The sequence below is a fragment of the Anabrus simplex genome, chromosome 3 (genome assembly GCF_040414725.1).
Source record: "Anabrus simplex isolate iqAnaSimp1 chromosome 3, ASM4041472v1, whole genome shotgun sequence".
NCBI classification, from domain to species: domain Eukaryota; kingdom Metazoa; phylum Arthropoda; class Insecta; order Orthoptera; family Tettigoniidae; genus Anabrus; species Anabrus simplex.
In genome coordinates, this window is record NC_090267.1 from 232,337,131 (window position 1) to 232,356,541 (window position 19,411).

The 19,411-nt window shown below is 39.2% G+C and overlaps 1 protein-coding gene across 1 annotated transcript in view; it reads left to right on the forward strand.

The window, feature by feature from the left end:
- The window catches only part of Epg5 (ectopic P-granules autophagy protein 5), a 540,178-nt gene that overhangs the window by 291,713 nt on the left and 229,054 nt on the right, over window positions 1–19,411 (forward strand). The window contains exons 21-22 of the mRNA XM_067143866.2: window positions 2,552–2,749; window positions 13,130–13,261. Coding sequence (XP_066999967.2) covers window positions 2,552–2,749; window positions 13,130–13,261 — 330 coding nt within the window. The remainder of the gene's footprint in view (window positions 1–2,551; window positions 2,750–13,129; window positions 13,262–19,411) is intronic.

Genomic DNA, 19,411 nt, shown 5'->3' on the forward strand with positions numbered 1-19,411 from the left:
AATATCACATATTCAATATATTTAATGTATTTAATGCAATACACTTAATGTATATATGTATGTATGTATGTATGTAATGTATTTAATGTAATACATTTAATTTATTGAATAGGTGATATTATAAACTAATTAGCAACACAGATAAATGAACTACAGGAAATAGCCGAGAAAACAGGTTTAAAAATCTCCTTCACAAAAACAGAGATGATGAGCACGGACAGGAATTATGTGAAGAGAACAATGAAGACGAAATATGGCGAAGTGAAGGTCACAAAGCAGTTTAAATACCTGGGAGAGATTGTCAGCAGCAACGGGATGGATAAAGAGGCCATGGAAAATAGAAGACTTAAGTTGGAAAGGCTAAACATTGCCACCAAAGCCATTTACAACAAAAAAAATCTTTCCATCAATGCGAAACTAAGACATTATGATGCTGTGGTAAAACCAGTGATTCTGTATGGGGTGGAAACAGCAACACTAACAAACCTGGAAAAACTACTAAAGATTGAAAGGAGAATATTGAGGAGGATTTACGGCCCAAGGGTGGTAGAGGGAAACAACAGATTACGATCAAATAAGGAAATACACAAAAGAACAGAAGACCTGGAAACAACAATAAGGAAAAGATGGCTGCGATTCTATGGACACATGGTCAGAATGGATCCAGCAAGGTTAAATAAACAAATTTTTAATAAAATATACTACTTGAAGAGCCAGTGGGGGATATGCCAAGCAGATGAAGGAAGAACTCAAGAGGTTAGGAATTGCAGATGAAGAATGTCGTGATAGAGAACAAATCAGGAAAAGACTTTCCAACATAAAAGTTCTGGTTGAAGAAAAGAAAGAGCGCAGAGGGGGAAGATGGACTGAAGAGACAAGAGCGCAACATTCTGAAAGAATGAAGGCACTGTGGAGAAAGAGGAAGGAAGAAGGGATGATTGGAAGGAAGTGGTCCTAAGTTTGGCCGGTTTGCAAGAAAGAAAGAAAGAAAGAAGGAAAGAAACTAATTAGCATCCTACAACAAGAGGACAAATGCGAGAGATTGTTTAGTATTCATAGTTTTATGAATAAGGAAGCTGAACAGAAAGAATAAAACACAAGAACAGTACAGAATGGAGTTATTGCAAGTACAACAAAAAGTAGCCAATGCAACAAAAGTGTTGTAGAGGATGATCAAGAGAATTTTAACCAAGCAAGTTGGCCATGCGGTTATAGTCGCGCAGCTGTGAGCTTGCATTCCGGAGGTAGTGGGTTTGAATCCCACAGTCGGCAACCCTGAAGATGGCTTTCCGTGGTTTCCCATTTTCACACCAGACAAATTCTGGGGCTGTACGTTAATTAAGGCCACAGATGCTACCTTCCCAATCCTAGCCCTTTGCCATCCCTCCATTGCCAAAAACCTTCAATGTGTTAGTGTGACGTTAAACAAATATCAGAAAAGAAAAATAGTAGAACAGAGACAGCATAAGACTGAAGAAACTTCATTTGGTATACCAGAAAAAAGACATGGAAAGGGAAAAACTGTGTAACGGATTTTGGACATTTCGACACACAATCCTTGAATTTTGCATTCTTCAGAAAACAACTCCATCGATATCTAAATTACGACCTGTGTCAGGAGAGAGGATTGGTTTCAAAGGATGTTGTATCAATTTGAGAAGTACTGTAAAAGAGTTAGGCTTCAACTGAAAGAAGATTAGAAATAAAAGAAGGCTTTTAATTGAGGTTGTCTTCGCCTATACAGCGTCAACTTAAAAGACCTGCACCAGACCTTGCTGCAGGCCACACGCCATGACATGACAGTAGTTATCTTGTGAATAAATTTGTGAGTGAGTTGCTGCAAACACTGAGTGTACTTCTGACGACTGATGGGCAATATCCAACAAGGAGATTAACAGGCGATACAAGATAGGGTGCTCCTCAGCTTCTTACGAGATTTGTTCGAGGGCCAATTTGTTTTGAGGCAATAATACCAAGGAGCACGCTGGGTCATTTGTGCATTGCAGTTACAATGGATAAGCATTCTACAGCCTACAAACTGCTAAAACTTTGTACTTATCAAACAGTTAGGGAAGAGGACATTCGATTGATTCCTAATGAAACCTTCATCTACATTTCTTAATACAATCATTTAGGTAAATCTTTTGTTATTCTCAAGCCTTACCTTCCTTCAAACCAATCCCTCCAAAATATTGTAAATGTTACAAAAGCTATCGTAAGAGGACCACTGCCGGGCGAGTTACCCGAGCAGTTAGGAGCGCGCAGCTGTGAGCTCGCATCTGGGAGATAGTGGGTTTGAACCCCACTGTTGGCAGCCCTGAAGTTGGTGCAACTAGCAAAAAAAAAAAAAGATACATAACCAATTATAGTAATTTATGATGCTGATGTTTCTGACAGAGAACTTTTAATTGAAGAAAATTATGTTTGACATTCAAACCAGAATTAAGTTGGTATGTTAAGGGTATACTAACAAGTCTGCAATCCCGTTTTTTTTTTTTTTTTTTTTTTTTTTTTTTTTTTTTTTTTTTTTTTTTTTTTTTTTTTTTTACAGATCTTTGTGTCTGGAGATGAAAGTCAGTGTATGCGCTTACTTACCACTATCATCCAACAACCACACATGAGTGGTATCCTGGGCCCACACTTCACTCCAGCTGCAGCAAGTACTCCAACCTTCCTCCAGATGTATCAGACTGTGGTTTCTATTGTTGGTCAGCAAGTGCCTGAACGTATCTTCGTCTTACTTTCTAAGGTGAGAATTGGTTATATTAACTTTTATCTCTTTTTGTCTTAAATTTTAAGGTATTGAAAGTAACTCAGTGGAGTGCTATACAGTAAACTCCTGTGTATTTGTATCCGAGTTATCTTGTCATGTTTAATTGTGCAACATAAAAATAAATAAAAAACATGTTCTGCAGATTTATTATAATAAAATAAGACCGGGGATGGACCAAGCAAGCTTCACAGACTTGTTTCACAAGAAATTTGTGGCAGAAATTTTACACCATTTTCAAAAGAATGGGATTGAACATAACAACTTTTAACTTTTGTATCTTATTGTAAATGTCATTGTTATCATATGTAAATTTTAATATAGGGTTGATGCATAAGTTCGTGTGGTATTCTTATGGGTTGGCAACAATGCGGCGTGAAGGGATTGATTATTGTTATTCCGTTGTTTTAACTGAGTTTGGTGTTTGTGTGTTGTGAAACACAGGTTTTCTTGATTGTGATTGTATTATATGTGTATATTTCAGACAAACAAATATGGAATGTTGAGAAAAGTGACCATTTCCGACATACTTTACTCTTTGAGTTTAACCGAGGATCCAGTGCAGCAGGAGTTGCGAGAACAATTTGTGAAGTGTATGGGAATGAAGCACTCGCTGAAAGAACAGCACAAAAATGGTTTTCCCGCTTTCGAGCAGGACGGTTTGACTTGTCTGATGATCCATGTTCTGGAAGACCTTCAGATTTTGACGAAAATCACTTGAATGAGTTGCTTCATGTGAATCTTTGTTAAACAACGCGGGAAATGGCACTAGTTTTTTAATATGATCAGTCAGCTATTGTACACCATTTGCATTTGATGGGTAAGGTACAGAAATTGGGTATACGGGTGCCACATGTGCTAAGTGACAGTAACAAAGATCAAGGAGTAAACATCTGTTCATCATTGCTTGCCGGGCACCAGTTGGCTTGTGATAGGCATGAAGCATTCCTGTAGTTAATATCTTCAATACGGATCCATAATAATATTTATCACTTGCAACGAAGCATTCCTTTCAAACATTGTCACCGGTGACGAGAAATGGTGCCTGTATGTCAACATAAAGAAGAGAAAAGTGTAGCTCAGCCCATCGAAAAAAAGAGCAACTCCCGTGCCAAGGATAATGCCCACCCATAGAAAATCACGTTGTGTGTTTGGTGAAACAAAGATGGCATTCTTCACCATGAACTTCTTCCGAAAAACATAACGATTACCTCTGCTGTCAATGATAAGATATCTATTAGGTTCAACATTTTCAATACTAATTAGGTATGTGTTTATATTACAAATACCTTTTATTCAATTTGGGGACCGGTTTCAACATATATAATGTCATCATCAGCCATAAAAAGAATCACAAATATATAAGCAAAGACATAATCTGTAACTTTGACCATTCACACCATGTGTCATAACAGAAGAGTAATGGCTTAATAATTAAATCTGGCGCAGTGACACATTGAAATAAACATAAAGTCTCTCACTATTCAAAGAATAAAAGAAGGTTCTTCAATATGTAGTCTTTGTGCATCCGTTCAATAGAAGGCTCCTACAGGCTTCCTAAGTAAAGAGTCACTTAAAACACTCACACGTGCTATGCGTCAACCAGAGCGTCGAGAACTTACTTGAGTCACTTCTAATTTATACCTGATAAAATTTTAATAGGGTAGCATCCTGCTTCATGAATCGACCGAGCTCAGAACATTTTAACCAAGCCTCGGACCTATGGGAATAACAGAGTTCCACTCCCATTTGACAGGCGAGGGACTCCTTGGAAACAACTTGGCGAACGAAATGGAATTTGATGGGGAGCTATCAATATTAATGGGGCTTATGGAAGAAAGAAAGTAGAACTGGCTGAGTCAGGAAAGAGGATGCATCTGGATGTGCTAGGAGTAAGTGATATTCGGGTAAGGGGAGATAACGAGGAAGAGATAGGAGATTATAAAGTGTACTTGACGGGTGTTAGAAAGGGAAGGGCAGAGTCTGGGGTAGGGCTCATTATCAGGAATACCATTGAACGGAACATAGTTTCTGTTAGGCACGTAAATGAGCGAATGATGTGGGTAGATTTGTCAGTTGGAGGAATTAGGACTAGAATTGTGTCCGTGTATTCACCATGTGAGGGTACAGATGAGGATGAAGTTGACAAGTTTTATGAAGTATTGAGTGACATCGTGGTCAGGGTCAACAGCAAGGATAGAATAGTGCTAATGGACGATTTCAATGCGAGAGTTGGGAATAGAACTGAAGGATACGAAAGGGTGATTGGGAAATGTGGGGAAGATATGGAAGCTAATGGGAATGGGAAGCGTTTGCTGGACTTCTGTGCTAGTATGGGTTTAGCTGTTATGAATACATTCTTCAAGCATAAGGCTATTCACCGCTACACATGGGAGGCTAGGGGTACCAGATCCATAATAGACTATATCTTAACAGACTTTGAATTCAGGAAATCTGTTAGGAATGTACGAGTTTTTCACAGATTTTTCTATGATACAGACCATTATCTGATCTGTAGTGAACTAATTATCTCTAGGCCTAAGGTAGAGAAAGTGAAATCTGTCTGCAAACGAATAAGGGTAGAAAATCTCCAGGACGAGGAAATTAGACAGAAGTACATGGATATGATTAGTGAGAAGTTTCGAACAGTAGACAGTAAGCAGGTTCAGGATATAGAAAGTGAATGGGTGACATACAGGGATGCTGTAGTAGAAACAGCAAGGGAATGCCTAGGAACAACTGTGTGTAAAGATGGGAAAAGGCGAACATCTTGGTGGAATGATGAAGTGAGAGCAGCTTGTAAACGTAAAAAGAAGGCTTATCAGAAATGGCTCCAAACAAGGGCCGAGGCAGACAGGGAGTTGTATGTAGATGAAAGAAACAGAGCGAAACAAATAGTTGTTGAATCCAAAAAGAAGTCATGGGAAGATTTTGGTAACAACCTGGAAAGGGTAGGTCAAGCAGCAGGGAAACCTTTCTGGACAGTAATAAAGAATCTTAGGAAGGGAGGGAAAAAGGAAATGAACAGTGTTTTGAGTAATTCAGGTGAACTCATAATAGATCCCAGGGAATCACTGGAGAGGTGGAGGGAATATTTTGAACATCTTCTCAATGTAACAGGAAATCATCCTGGTGGTGTTGCAAACAGCCAAGCTCATGGGGAGGAGGAAAATGATGTTGGTGAAATTATGCTTGAGGAAGTGGAAAGGATGGTAAATAAACTCCATTGTCATAAGGCAGCAGGAATAGATGAAATTAGACCTGAAATGGTGAAGTATAGTGGGAAGGCAGAGATGAAATGGCTTCATAGAGTAGTAAAATTAGCATGGAGTGTTGGTAAGGTACCGTCAGATTGGGCAAAAGCAGTAATCGCACCTATCTATAAGCAAGGGAACAGGAAGGATTGCAACAACTATCGGGGTATCTCACTGATTAGTATACCAGGCAAAGTATTCACTGGCATCCTGGAAGAGAGGGTGCGCTCAGTCGTTGAGCGTAAGCTGGATAAAAACCAGTGTGGTTTCAGACCACAGATAGGCTGTCAGGATCAGATTTTTAGTATGCGCCAGGTAATTGAAAAATGCTACGAGAGGAATAGGCAGTTGTGTTTATGTTTCGTAGATCTAGAGAAAGCATATGACAGGGTACTGAGGGAAAAGATGTTCGCCATACTGGGGGACTATGGAATTAAAGGCAGATTATTAAAGCAATCAAAGGCATTTATGTTGACAATTGGGCTTCGGTGAGAATTGATGGTAGAGTGAGTTCTTGGTTCAGGGTACTTACAGGGGTTAGACAAGGCTGTAATCTTTCACCTTTGCTGTTTGTAGTTTACATGGATCATCTGCTGAAAGGTATAAAATGGCAGGGAGAGATTCAGTTAGGTGGAAATGTAGTAAGCAGTCTGGCCTATGCTGACGACTTGGTCTTAATGGCAGATTGTGCCGAAAGCCTACAGTCTAATAACATGGAACTTGAAAATAGGTGCAATGAGTATGGTATGAAAATTAGCCTCTCGAAGACTAAATTGATGTCAGTAGGTAAGAAATTCAACAGAATTGAATGTCAGATCGGTGATACAAAGCTAGAACAGGTCGATAATTTCAAGTATTTAGGTTGTGTGTTCTCCCAGGTTGGTAATATAGTAAGTGAGATTGAATCAAGGTGTCGTAAAGCTAATGCAGTGAACTCGCAGCTGCGATCAACAGTATTCTGTAAGAAGGAAGTCAGCTCCCAGACGAAACTATCTTTACATCGGTCTGTTTTCAGACCAACTTTGCTTTACGGGAGCGAAAGCTGGGTGGACTCAGGATATCTTATTCATAAGTTAGAAGTAACAGACATGAAAGTAGCAAGAATGATTGCTGGTACAAACAGGTGGGAACAATGGCAGGAGGGTACTCGGAATGAGGAGATAAAGGCTAATTTAGGAATGAACTCGATGGATGAAGCTGTACGCATAAACCGGCTTCGGTGGTGGGGTCATGTGAGGCGAATGGAGGAGGATAGGTTACCTAGGAGAATAATGGACTCTGCTATGGAGGGTAAGAGAAGTAGAGGGAGACCACAACACTAGTTGCAAATCGAGGATTGTGGCGACGTTTAGTGAATTCACAGAGGCTTGCAGACTGTACGCTGAAAGGCATAACAGTCTATAATGATAATGTATGTATGTATGTATGTATGTATGTATGTATGTATGAATATGAAATCAGTCAGTGGTAAAAGATGTTAGTCTTGTGAGAAGGAGATATAAAATGTGGTAGGTCTGGAGGGGAGGAAGATGAGGGGAAGAAAAATATTTTATAAGGGGATTAGTAGGTTTAAGGTGGGTCTTGTGAACAATGTGGTGGGGGTTTGTGATGGATAGGGTATTGTGTATTGCAGTAAATATTGACCTCCTATTTGGAAGATTAAAATATTTAAATACTAGAATTAAAAAATCAAATAGAATGTTAGTTTTTTCTGAGATTTCATTCAAATCAAGAAGTTAATATAAAGAACCACCTAATCGATACTTTATTTTTTGCCTCAGGCAAAATTGAATATATATTAACTCTTACAGAACATGTTTTGACCACTTAGTGGTCATCTTCAGCTGTATAAAGAAAAAACATTAGGATAATAAGCACAAGTAATACTCTTAGGTTATAATGAAGAAAAAAAAAAAAACTTCATGGTGCAATACGAGGACAGAATATTGGCAGAGTTTACAAAATATTCACAATACAACAATACCGTATTTCTAAAATATGGTATAGTCTGAGAGAAGAGGAAACCCTAAAAAATTTATAATACAAGACCACTGTACATTACTTGGTATGTAAAATTTACTGCTTTTTTTATCCATTGATTATTTATTTTTTGGTTAAATCTCGAAATTGTTGTTGCCTTTTGTATATGTTGAGGGAGAGCATTGTACACCTTCACAGAGTAGTGCCATCAAAGTATATCATCATAGTAATGGACTGGATCGTAAAATCTATCAAGGAAATGGACAATAAATCAAACAACTTGGTATTTGCTGATGATGTGTTGATATGAGGAGAAACAGAACTTCTGGAAAAAATGGCTTTTTGGAACAAATTCAAAGAATGTGAATTGAAAGTTTGTAAAACAAAGACTAGAAATGACTATGAACAGAAGTCTGTCTCCATGGCTAAATGGTTAGCATACTGGCCTTTGGTTCAAGGGCTACTGGGTTCGATTCCCGGTCGGGTCGGGGATTTTAACTTTCATTAGTTAATTCCTATGGCTCGAGAGCTGGGTGTTTTGACGTCTTCAGCATTAGATTTCATCATAAGTAGGGCCCTGTCCTCACAGGCTCGCATGTCACCTATACAGCGTCAACTCGAAAGATCTGCACCAGGCCTCTCCTGAGGCCACACGTCATTATTATTATTATTATTATTATTATTATTATTATTACTACTATGTGTAGAGGAGAAAGAGATTCAAATGCAGTAAAACCTCATTAATTCAAAGTCGTCTGGATGCAAAAATCAGACTTCGAATTACATGATTTCAAATTAAGCGCCAACTCGTAATTCAGAAATTCCAAATTTCAGATTTCCATTTGGAATTGCTAGGCGGGCATTAATTCCATTGTGGAGTTTTATCTCCCGTATGTAATAGACAAGAAAAATGTTCCACCGATCAATACATTTATTGTGAATGAATTATTGCACTAGTACCGGTTTCGGCCTATCTTGGCCATCATCAGCTAGCATACAAATTTACAGTCATTGTCACATCACAAAATATTCTAAGACCCGTTACTGCATGCAGTTAACCTTGAATCACAGTTTAAACCATTCAAATGCCTGGAAAAACAACTGCCCCCAAAATATATCCAACAATGTGCATTCACAGTATGCAAATAATGCACTTTGATAACTTACTGACAAACATAACCTCACGCAATGAAAGAAAGGAGAAAAAAAAAAAAAAAAAACAGGATTCAAAGACTAGGAGAAATCTATGCTAGCTCTCCTGTGCAAGTCCTTTATTCATTGGATTACTGTATTTTATGATTTGTAGATGACCTGTACTTTCATGGAAAGTACCCGATGCCTTTAAAACATCGTGGCTTATCAAACTTTCCTATGGCAGGGGAGAAAGTCTCCCACTTCCATCTGCATTACAACAGAGTACAGTGACTCTATCCTCATACGATTTCCCGCCATGGCACTTCTCTCGTAATTCAGAAATACCACCCTTACTGTGTCACAGAGTATTCTAAAACCCATTAATAAATGCAATCACCTTGATTCACAGTTTAAACCTGTCAAATGCCATGGAATAAGCTGTTTCCAAAATGTATCCAACAAGGTGCAGTTACATTATTCAAATAATGCACTTGGATAAATCACTGGGAAACATAACCTCATGCAGTGAAAGGAAAAAACACACGATTCAAAGATGAGGAAAAATTATGCTGGTACTGTTTGCATTTTTTAGATGCCTTGTGCTTGCATGGAAAGTGCCCGACGCCCTTATAACATAGTGGCTTATTGAACTTTCCTATGACGAGGGGAGGAAGTGTCTCGCTTCCGTGTGCATTGCAACACAGTACAATCACCCCCACCCTTGTACGATTTCCCAGCTGGCACTGACAGTCCATTTGGGCTCAGCATTAAAAAGGAACAATGCAGTTACATCGGCATTGACAATATTGTTCGGTGCGTACGAATTGATTATTTGAGCCATGCTTTTTCGCCAACTGTTGGCAACGCCAGTGTTGGTGAATTCTGCTTCTCTGCATACTGTCTGCTACATGATATTGTGATGTTCATTAAAACGTTCAGTACAAAAGAATTACGATTTTACTTGAACTTAGCAAATATGAAGCACACTGTAGACACACTGAAATGAGTGAAAGTATGGAAGGCTATCCCAGCATGTTCCGGAAGACACATTCTATCATGATGCGGATATTTTTTAATGTAAATTACTTTGTAAAATACTATTTTTTTTTAAATCTAAAGGCAGTTTTGAATTAAAAGTCTCATTTTCAGTAATGGAACTGACATTGTTCTTCGAATTACGAATTATCTGTATTTCAAATTAAATAATTTAAATAACACGCAAAACCGTACCTCATGATTCCGGAAACGAGAGCTGCTTCGTATTAGGCGGGATTTTGAATTAACTAATTTTGAATTATCGAGGTTCTACTGTATATATTTGGAGGGAACCAAATTACAATCAGCTCCCCACTTCAAGTACCTTTCAAGTATAATCTCAAAAGACAACATATTCAAACAGGAAATACTCAACAGGACCTGGAATGCATCTGACTTATAGAATAAAGTCATAAACCTACTTCGGAACACCAAAATGCCCCAGAGATCCAATGTATCACTTCTGTTTTGTATCATCTCTCGTCTACATTTTGGAGACATTTACTCTACTAAACAAAGACCTCAGCAGAATTCAAGCTACAGAAATGAGATTCATTAGAACTATGAATCAAAAGACTAGAAGGGACAAGATTAGAAATGAAGTGAGTAAGAAAGGAAGTCAGCATCAAGGAAGCCATCAGCGTAGACTTCAGTGATATGGACACATAAAGAGAATGATATTGAGAGAACTGTTAGCGAATACTTCAACCTCAGAGTGGAAAGAAATAGAGCAAGGAGAAGGCCTCGGAATTGTTAGTGAAATTGGAGGTGGAGGAAAAGGGCTTCACAAGAGAACATGCCCAAGAACAAACAATATTTGAAGATATGAAGGAGTGGCAAGAGCTTGTATACCACACCCCTGAAACTGGAGTTGGATGATGATGATGATGATGATGATGATGATGATGATGATGATGATGATGATGGATGATGCTTATGCTTGTTGCTTTGTAATGACCATATTATTTGTATTCTTTATCTTATCTATCTAATTCCATCTTATCTATGTAATTTTGTATTCCTTCTTCAAGATTATGCCCATTTCTGTTTCCTATTCCTCTACGGAAAAACAACCTGCAGTGTCCTTTCTTCTACACTTAATTCCATTTACTGCAAATTAAAACATTTGCTTGCCTGGTGGCCAAAATCGTTAAGGCATGAAGTCTACAAGTTGTGACTTTGTTGTTAACCAGTTTGAATCCTGTTGATTTAAACAAATTTCACCATCAGAATGTTATATGGCAGGATAGGAGAGGTGGTGGTATAAAATTTATAATCACTAAACTGTGTTCCAAAAGCCTGGATTCAGTTCCAAAAATCTTCGCAGTGTGAAGTGAGGGCATATGATGCCGTTGATGGTGATTCATCCATTTTTGGGCAGACCCCTTGGTGTTATTCAATAGGATTAGGCTATGTGCCAACACCAGTATCACCCTCTCTCAACCTCGTTATCAGAATTATCTCACACCGAGACGTGCAGGTTGCCCCTGGTTGTCTGGAAAGACCTTCACCAGGCAAGTCGAACGTGTCTTGTACCTCCTGAAAGCCATATGCTAAATAAATAAATTCTAAATAATTCTAATAATTCTAAATTCTAAATTCTAAATAAATAATTCTGAAATTTCAAGTGCAAGTTGGGATCCTCTTGTATTTGTCCTGTGTTTTAATATGTTACCCCAGTATTTATTTTGTGTTTCTTCCTTTTCCTGTTTTTATCCAACTTTTGTCTTATCCTACACATCCTGCAGTAAAACTGAAGATCTGTCAAGATGGCTCAAAGAGTATTGATGCCCACCCTCCTGATAAAGTGGGGAAACAGATAATGAGCCCATCAGGGACTGAGAAGAGATGGATGTAGAAAGAATAGGATTAGTGAGGAGAGAGCCTATCTTTTCGAAGAGTGCAGTGTACGAAGATGTGGATATTGTCCTTGTACTTTTGTGTGTTCACGTTTGTCCTTGTCTCTCCTTTCTGTTACTTCTTCCCTCACTACCGGACGAGTTGGCCATGCGGTTAGGGTCACACAGCTGTGCGCTTGCATCTGGGAGATAGTGGGTTTGAACCCAACTGTCCGCAGCCCTGAGGGTGGTTTTCCGTGTTTTCCCATTTTCCCATTAGGCAAATGCTTGTGGGCTGTACCTTAATTAAGGCCACGGCCGCTTCCTTCCCACTCCTAGGTCTTTCGTGTCCCATCATCGCCATAAGACCTATGTGTGTCGGTGTGACATAAAGGAAATAGCAAAAGCAAAAAAAAAAAAAAAAAAAAAAAAAAAAATCTTCCTACACTGACCTGTCATTGTGTTTGTCCTATTTTGTGTTCCTTTTCTTGTTCCCATCTCTTGATGTATGACTTCATAAGTAATAATATAAGTTCCGTATTTTGCTTTTGTCTCCCCTTTTCCTGTTATTATCCAGCTTTCTTTTTAATCTACACTTTCTGTATCATGGCTGTTGATCTGATAAAATGACCCTTTAGTGAGTGTTGATGCCCACCCTCTGGGTGAAGCTGAAGCTGAAAAGCGGATATGAGCTTGTCAGGAGCTGAGAAAATTTGAATGTAGAAGAACTGAATTTGATAAGGAGAGAGCCCATCAATGTGAAAATTGTAATGTATGGAGATGTGAAGATTGCCCCTGTCCTTATGTGTTTTCCTGTTTGCCCTTGTCTCATCTTTCTGTTATTCCCTCTCTACCTGCAATTCTGTTGATCCTATTTATGGCCCTCTCTTTCTATTTATAAATCTATTTGCCATTTGTTTGTTCCTTTCATCATAAGTACTCAAATTCCGTCTTGTATCTTTTCACTGTTAAGAACTGAAAATTAAATTATTACATTTCGTTGTAATAGAAGACCAAATTTTGAGAAAAATCCAGAAAATATTATTTAAAGCCTTAATTGTTAATAATGAGTATAGTGTTGTAAATATTTATTTTAATAGGTAATTTTTTTTTTTTAGTTTGATGTGGCTCGGTGGCTTGTATCCCGACGACCCAGACTAAGTGAAAGATCTCAATTCATTGAACTCGTGGGTAAAGCTGTGACATCTGCTGGAATGAACCCAGAGGATGATAAGCTGATCCTGCATGAGGTGAGTGCTTATTTGATGAAGTCTTTTTCATTTCAGGAGGAAAAAATACACCAATAGTTTAAGTTTGGGCTGGGAAGACTTGAGAGAAAGGAGACGAGCTGCTCGACTCAGTGGAACGATGAAGTTAGTAAATTGTACTCAGTGGTATGTTCCGAGCTGTCAGTGGAGAGATGGCATGGAATGACATAATTACACGAATAAGCTTGAGCAGTGTCTTTAAAAGTAGGAAGTAGGAAAAATCACAGTATGAAGATAAAGTTGGAGTTCGAGAAGACAAACTGAGGCAAATCTTCATTTATAGGAAGGGGAGTTAGAGATTGGAATAACCAAGGGAGATGTTCAAATTTCCAATTTCTTTGAAATCCATCCATCCATCCATCCATGGACGGACGGATCCCACCAACCTGGGCCCAGTGTCTGGGAAGCCACAAGTCAGGACAAAGGGCGAGTGATAGATGAGTAACATCTCTTTAAAAAACCTTGGTCCAGCTGACCTGGCTGGTAGTCCCGTATAAGGGTCCCTTACAAAGGTTATGGTGAAGACCTTAACGGTAGGGAAGGCAGAGAGAGTAGGTCTCGGTGCGGCGGAACTGGTGGAAAAGGCATACCATTCTGCAAAATCCACACTGCGTCTGACTTGAAAAAGAAGTATGTAGATTTCATACGTGAATACAGTGAAATGGGTCACATGGAAATTGCACCTCCCAAGACTTCTAACTTATTAAGGTTTTACATGCCCCATCATTGTGTGCTCAAGGATTCTAGCACTACAATCAAGCTGATTGTTGTTTTTGATGGAAATTGTGAATCATTAAATGGGATAGCATTAAATTCTATGTTAATGGTTAGTCCTACTATTCAGCCTGACTTGCTGTCCATTGTTTTAAGGTTCTGAACCTATTTTGTTGCTCTTTCAGCTGACATTCTTTAGATGTACAGATGTGTGCTAATTCATCCTGATCCGGTTCTCAGGAGAGGTAGTTTGTCTCTAACTTTTATGGTAGGTTTGCCCTTGTACATTCTGAAATTCTCTGTAACAAAGTGTCCTTCATCTGTGAATCGAGTCTTGGAATGCAGTGATTTTTAAGTCGGTTTTTCCAGGATGTTGGTGAGTTGTTTTAATTTGCCTGTTTTAGTGAGGCTAAATCTTCATAAAATTGTTTGGTGTGAATCTACTGATGAAAAGAGCAAAGACTACCGTCTTACTACTGTTACATATGGTACAAGTTCTGCCCCCATTCTTGCTACGAGATGTCTAGTTCAACTTGCTGATGAACACAAGGAATCTCACCCCACTGCATCAGAGATCATTCGCTCTTGTTTTTATGTTGACGACATGCTGACAGGTACTAGTTCAGTTGAAGAAGCTAAGGAGCTTCAATCAGAAATATTTCTGTGCTTGATAGTGCACATTTTCATCTTGAAAGTGGACGTCAAATTGTCCAGAACCCTTTGCCAATGTCCCTATAGAGGATAGAGAAATGTGTTGTCACATTGTAACCTCACTAAGGATGAAGCTATTTAAACATTAGGTATTGTGTGGCATCCTAAATGTGATGAGTTTCAGTTTCAAATAAATTTGAAGAAAGCACCGAACTAAGAGGAGCATTCTCACTATCATTGCTTCCATATTTGATTCCCTTGGATTGTTAGAATGTGCTGTGGTTAAGTGGAAACTTATCCTGCAGTCTCTTTGGCAATTGAAAATCGATTGTTATGATCTGTTGGAACCTTCATCTGAAATTATTGAAACTTGGAATGCTATTTAGAGTGAGCTCCCCGTGCTTTACTCACCACGCACATAATGGGTCTGTTACCTTCGTATAGAGTTGAACCGTCTTTATCCTTTGTTAAGGTTGGTCTTGATTATGGTGGCTCAGTCATCATAAAAGGTGATAACCCGAGGAGTAAGATAAAGTTTAAAGCATACATTGCTCTGTCTGTTTGTCTTGTCACTAAGGCAATACATCTTGAAACTTTGAAGAGTCCAACGACTCAGGACTTCATTGCGGTTACGGCCCATAGAGGATTTCCAAATCTCATCTTGAGTGATAATGGCACACTTTTTTTGGAGCAAACAATGAGTTATTAAGATTTATTAAAGATAGCTGTACTGAAATAGAAGATTATTCATCTAATTTGAATGTGAAATGGAAGTTTATTCCATCATCCAGTCTTCATTTCAGTAGGCTTTGGGAGGCTGGAATAAAGTCCGCAAAATCACTTTTGAAGCGGACCATAGGAAATTCTATTCTTTATTTTGAAGAGTTGAGTACTCTTTTGTATCAAATTGAGTCTGTGTTGAACTCGAGACCTCTCTGTTCGGTGACTAACTACCCCAGTGATCAATGCTATTTGACATCTGGACATTTTCTAGTAGGGAGACGATTGACCTCTGTCGTCTCTCCAGACATATCCAACAGCTTCCACTCCTGTCTGACTAAATGGAATTTGGTGCAACTGCTGTATCATGTTTCTTAGCAGAGGTGGTCAAAGGAATACATACAATCACCTCAACAAAGACGTAAATGGGATTCCATAGGAAAATGGACTTCAACTGTGGGAGACTTAGTGCTTCTGAGGGAGGATAACCTTCCTCCTTTGGTTTGGAAGACTGGTATAATCCAGGAGCTCCATCCTGGTTGTGATAATATTACCCTTGCAGTCACTGTGAAAACAAAAATTGGTCTCTTTCGCCTTGCCATAGTAAAATTATTGTGCCTATTGTCCAAAGATTTTGTATAATTTGTATATTTTGTATAATATGTTGTATATAAAGTTTTTTTTAAAAAATCATTTATCTGCGATTGTGTAAAAGACAGTTGACATAGATCCCACTGTCGGCAGCCCTGAAGATGGTTTTGCTTGGTTTCCCATTTTCACACCAGTCAAATGCTGGGGATGTACCTTAATTAAGGCCATGGCGACTTCCTTCCAACTCCTTTCCTATCCCATCGTCACCATAAGACCTATCTGTGTCGTTGCAATGTAAAGCCACTAGCAAGAAAGAGATCCCTCAAAGGGCTTTTATGTTGGCAACTCGCCTGCTGCATTTGATTTGTCATTTTCACAGTTGGCAACGTGCTGCCGCGTCCATTATTATCATCAGACTGAACATGGTGGCCAGCAGCAGTAACGCATCTTGGTGTGTCTCTACATTTTTTGTACATATATGTAAATGTGTGGTATTTATTCATGTGTAATAAATATGTTAAAACACCCTCTGTGTGGTGTGTTGTGTCTGCTCGTTTAAGGCAGTCTGGTCCTCAGTCTGACTTGTTTCAAAATTGTATTTGTGTGCCGCCTATGGAAATGAACTTTGTTATGTGGGTCCAGTATGTTGATTCGTCGGTTGCAACAGTGAGTATGGTATTAAAATTAACATTACCGAGCTCGATAGCTGTAGTCGCTTAAGTGCAGCCAGTATCCAGTATTTGGGAGATAGTGGGTTTGAACCCTACTGTCAGCAACCCTGAAGATGTTTTTCCATGGTTTCCCATTTTCACACCAGGCAAATGCTGGGGCTGTTCCTTAATTAAGGCCACGGCTGCTTCCTTCCCACTCCTAGCCTTATGCTATTCCATCATCACCATTAGCCCTATCTGTGTCGGTGCAATATAAACATACATACATACATACATACATACATACATACATACATTATCATTATAGACTGTTATGCCTTTCAGCGTTCAGTCTGCAAGCCTCTGAGAATTTACTAAACGTCGCCACAATCCTCGATTTGCAACTAATGTTGTGGCCTCATTTAGTTCTATACCTCTTACCTTTAAATCGTTAGAAACTGAGTCTAACCATCGTCGTCTTGGTCTCCCTCTACTTCTCTTACCCTCCATCGCACAGTCCATTATTCTCCTAGGTAACCTATCCTCCTCTATTCGCCTCACATGACCCCACCACCGAAGCCGGTTGTTGCGTACAGCTTCATCCATCGAGTTCATTCCTAAATTAGCCTTTATCTCCCCCATTCGGAGTACCCTCCTGCCATTGTTCCCACCTGTTTGTACCAGCAATCATTCTTGCTACTTTCATGTCTGTTACTTCTAACTTATGAATAAGATATCCTGAGTCCACCCAGCTTTTGCTCTCGTAAAGCAAAGTTGGTCTGAAAACAGACCGATGTAAAGAGAGTTTCGTCTGGGAGCTGACTTCCTTCTTACAGAATACTGCTGATTGCAACTGCGAGCTCACTGCATTAGCTTTACTACACCTTGATTCAGTCTCACTTACTATATTACCATCCTGGGAGAACACACAACCTAAATACTTCAAATTATCGACCTGTTCTGGCTTTGTATCACCAATCCGACATTCAGTTCTGTTGAATTTCTTACCTACTGACATCAATTTAGTCTTCGAGCCTGCCATTAAGACCAAGTCGTCAGCATAGGCCAAACTGCTTACTACATTTCCACCTAACTGAATCCCTCCCTGTCATTTTATACCTTTCAGCAGATGATCCGTGTAAACTATGAACAGCAAAGGTGAAAGATTACAGCCTTGTCTAACACCTGTAAGTACCCTGAACCAAGAACTCATTCTACCATCAATTCTCACTGAAGCCCAATTGTCAACATAAATACCTTTGATTGATTTTAATAATCTACCTTAAATTCCATAGTCCCCCAGTATAGTGAACATCTTTTCCCTCGGTACCCTGTCATATGCTTTCTCTAGATCTACGAAACATAAACACAACTGCCTATTCTTCTCGTAGAATTTCCTGACAGCCTCTTTGTGGTCTGAAACCACACTGGTTTTCATCCAACTTCCTCTCAACGACTGATCGCACCCTCCCTTCCAAGATGCCAGTGAATACTTTGCCCGGTATACTAATCAATGAGATACCTCGATAGTTGTTGCAATCTTTCCTGTTCCCTTGCTTATAGATAGGTGCAATTACTGCTTTTGTCCAATCTGAAGGTACCTTACCAACACTCCATGCTAATTTTACTACTCTATGAAGCCATTTCATCCCTGCCTTCCCACTATACTTCACCATTTCAGGTCTAATTTCATCTATTCCTGCTACCTTATGACAATGGAGTTTATTTACCATCCTTTCCACTTCCTCAAGCATAATTTCACCAACATCATTTTCCTCCTCCCCATGAGCTTGGCTGTTTGCTACACCACCAGGATGATTTCCTTTTACATTGAGAAGATGTTCAAAATATTCCCTCCACCTCTCCAGTGATTCCCTGGGATCTATTATGAGTTCACCTGAATTACTCAAAAACACTGTTCATTTCCTTTTTCCCTCCCTTCCTAAGATTCTTTATTACTGTCCAGAAAGGTTTCCCTGCTGCTTACCAAAATCTTCCCATGACTTCTTTTTGGATTCAACAACTTTTTGTTTCGCTCTGTTTCTTTCATCTACATACAACTCCCTATCTGCCTCGGCCCTTGTTTGGAGCCATTTCTTATAAGCCTTCTTTTTACGTTTACAAGCTGCTCTCACTTCATCATTCCACCAAGATGTTCGCCTTTTCCCATCTTTACACACAGTTGTTCCTAGGCATTCCCTTGCTGTTTCTATTACAGCATCCCTGTATGTCACCCATTCACTTTCTATATCCTGAACCTGCTTACTGTCTATTGTTCGAAACCTCTCACTAATCATATCCATGTACTTCTAATTTCCTCATCCTGGAGATTTTCTACCCTTATTCATTTGCAGACAGATTTCACTTTCTCTACCCTAGGCCTGGAGATACTTAGTTCACTACAGATCAGGTAGTGGTCTGTATCATAGAAAAATCTGTGAAAAACTCGTACATTCCTAAGAGATTTCCTGAATTCAAAGTCTGTTAAGATATAGTCTATTATGGATCTGGTACCCCTAGCCTCCCATGTGTAGCGGTGAATAGCCTTATGCTTGAAGAATGTATTCGTAACAGCTAAACCCATACTAGCACAGAAGTCCAGCAAATGCTTCCCATTCACATTAGCTTCCATATCTTCCCCGCATTTACCAATCACCCTTTCTCATCCTTCAGTTCTATTCCCAACTCTCGCATTGAAATCGCCCATTAGCACTATTCTATCCTTGCTGTTGACCCTGACCACGATGTCACTCAATGCTTCATAAAACTTGTCATCTTCATCCTCATCTGCACCCTCACATGGTGA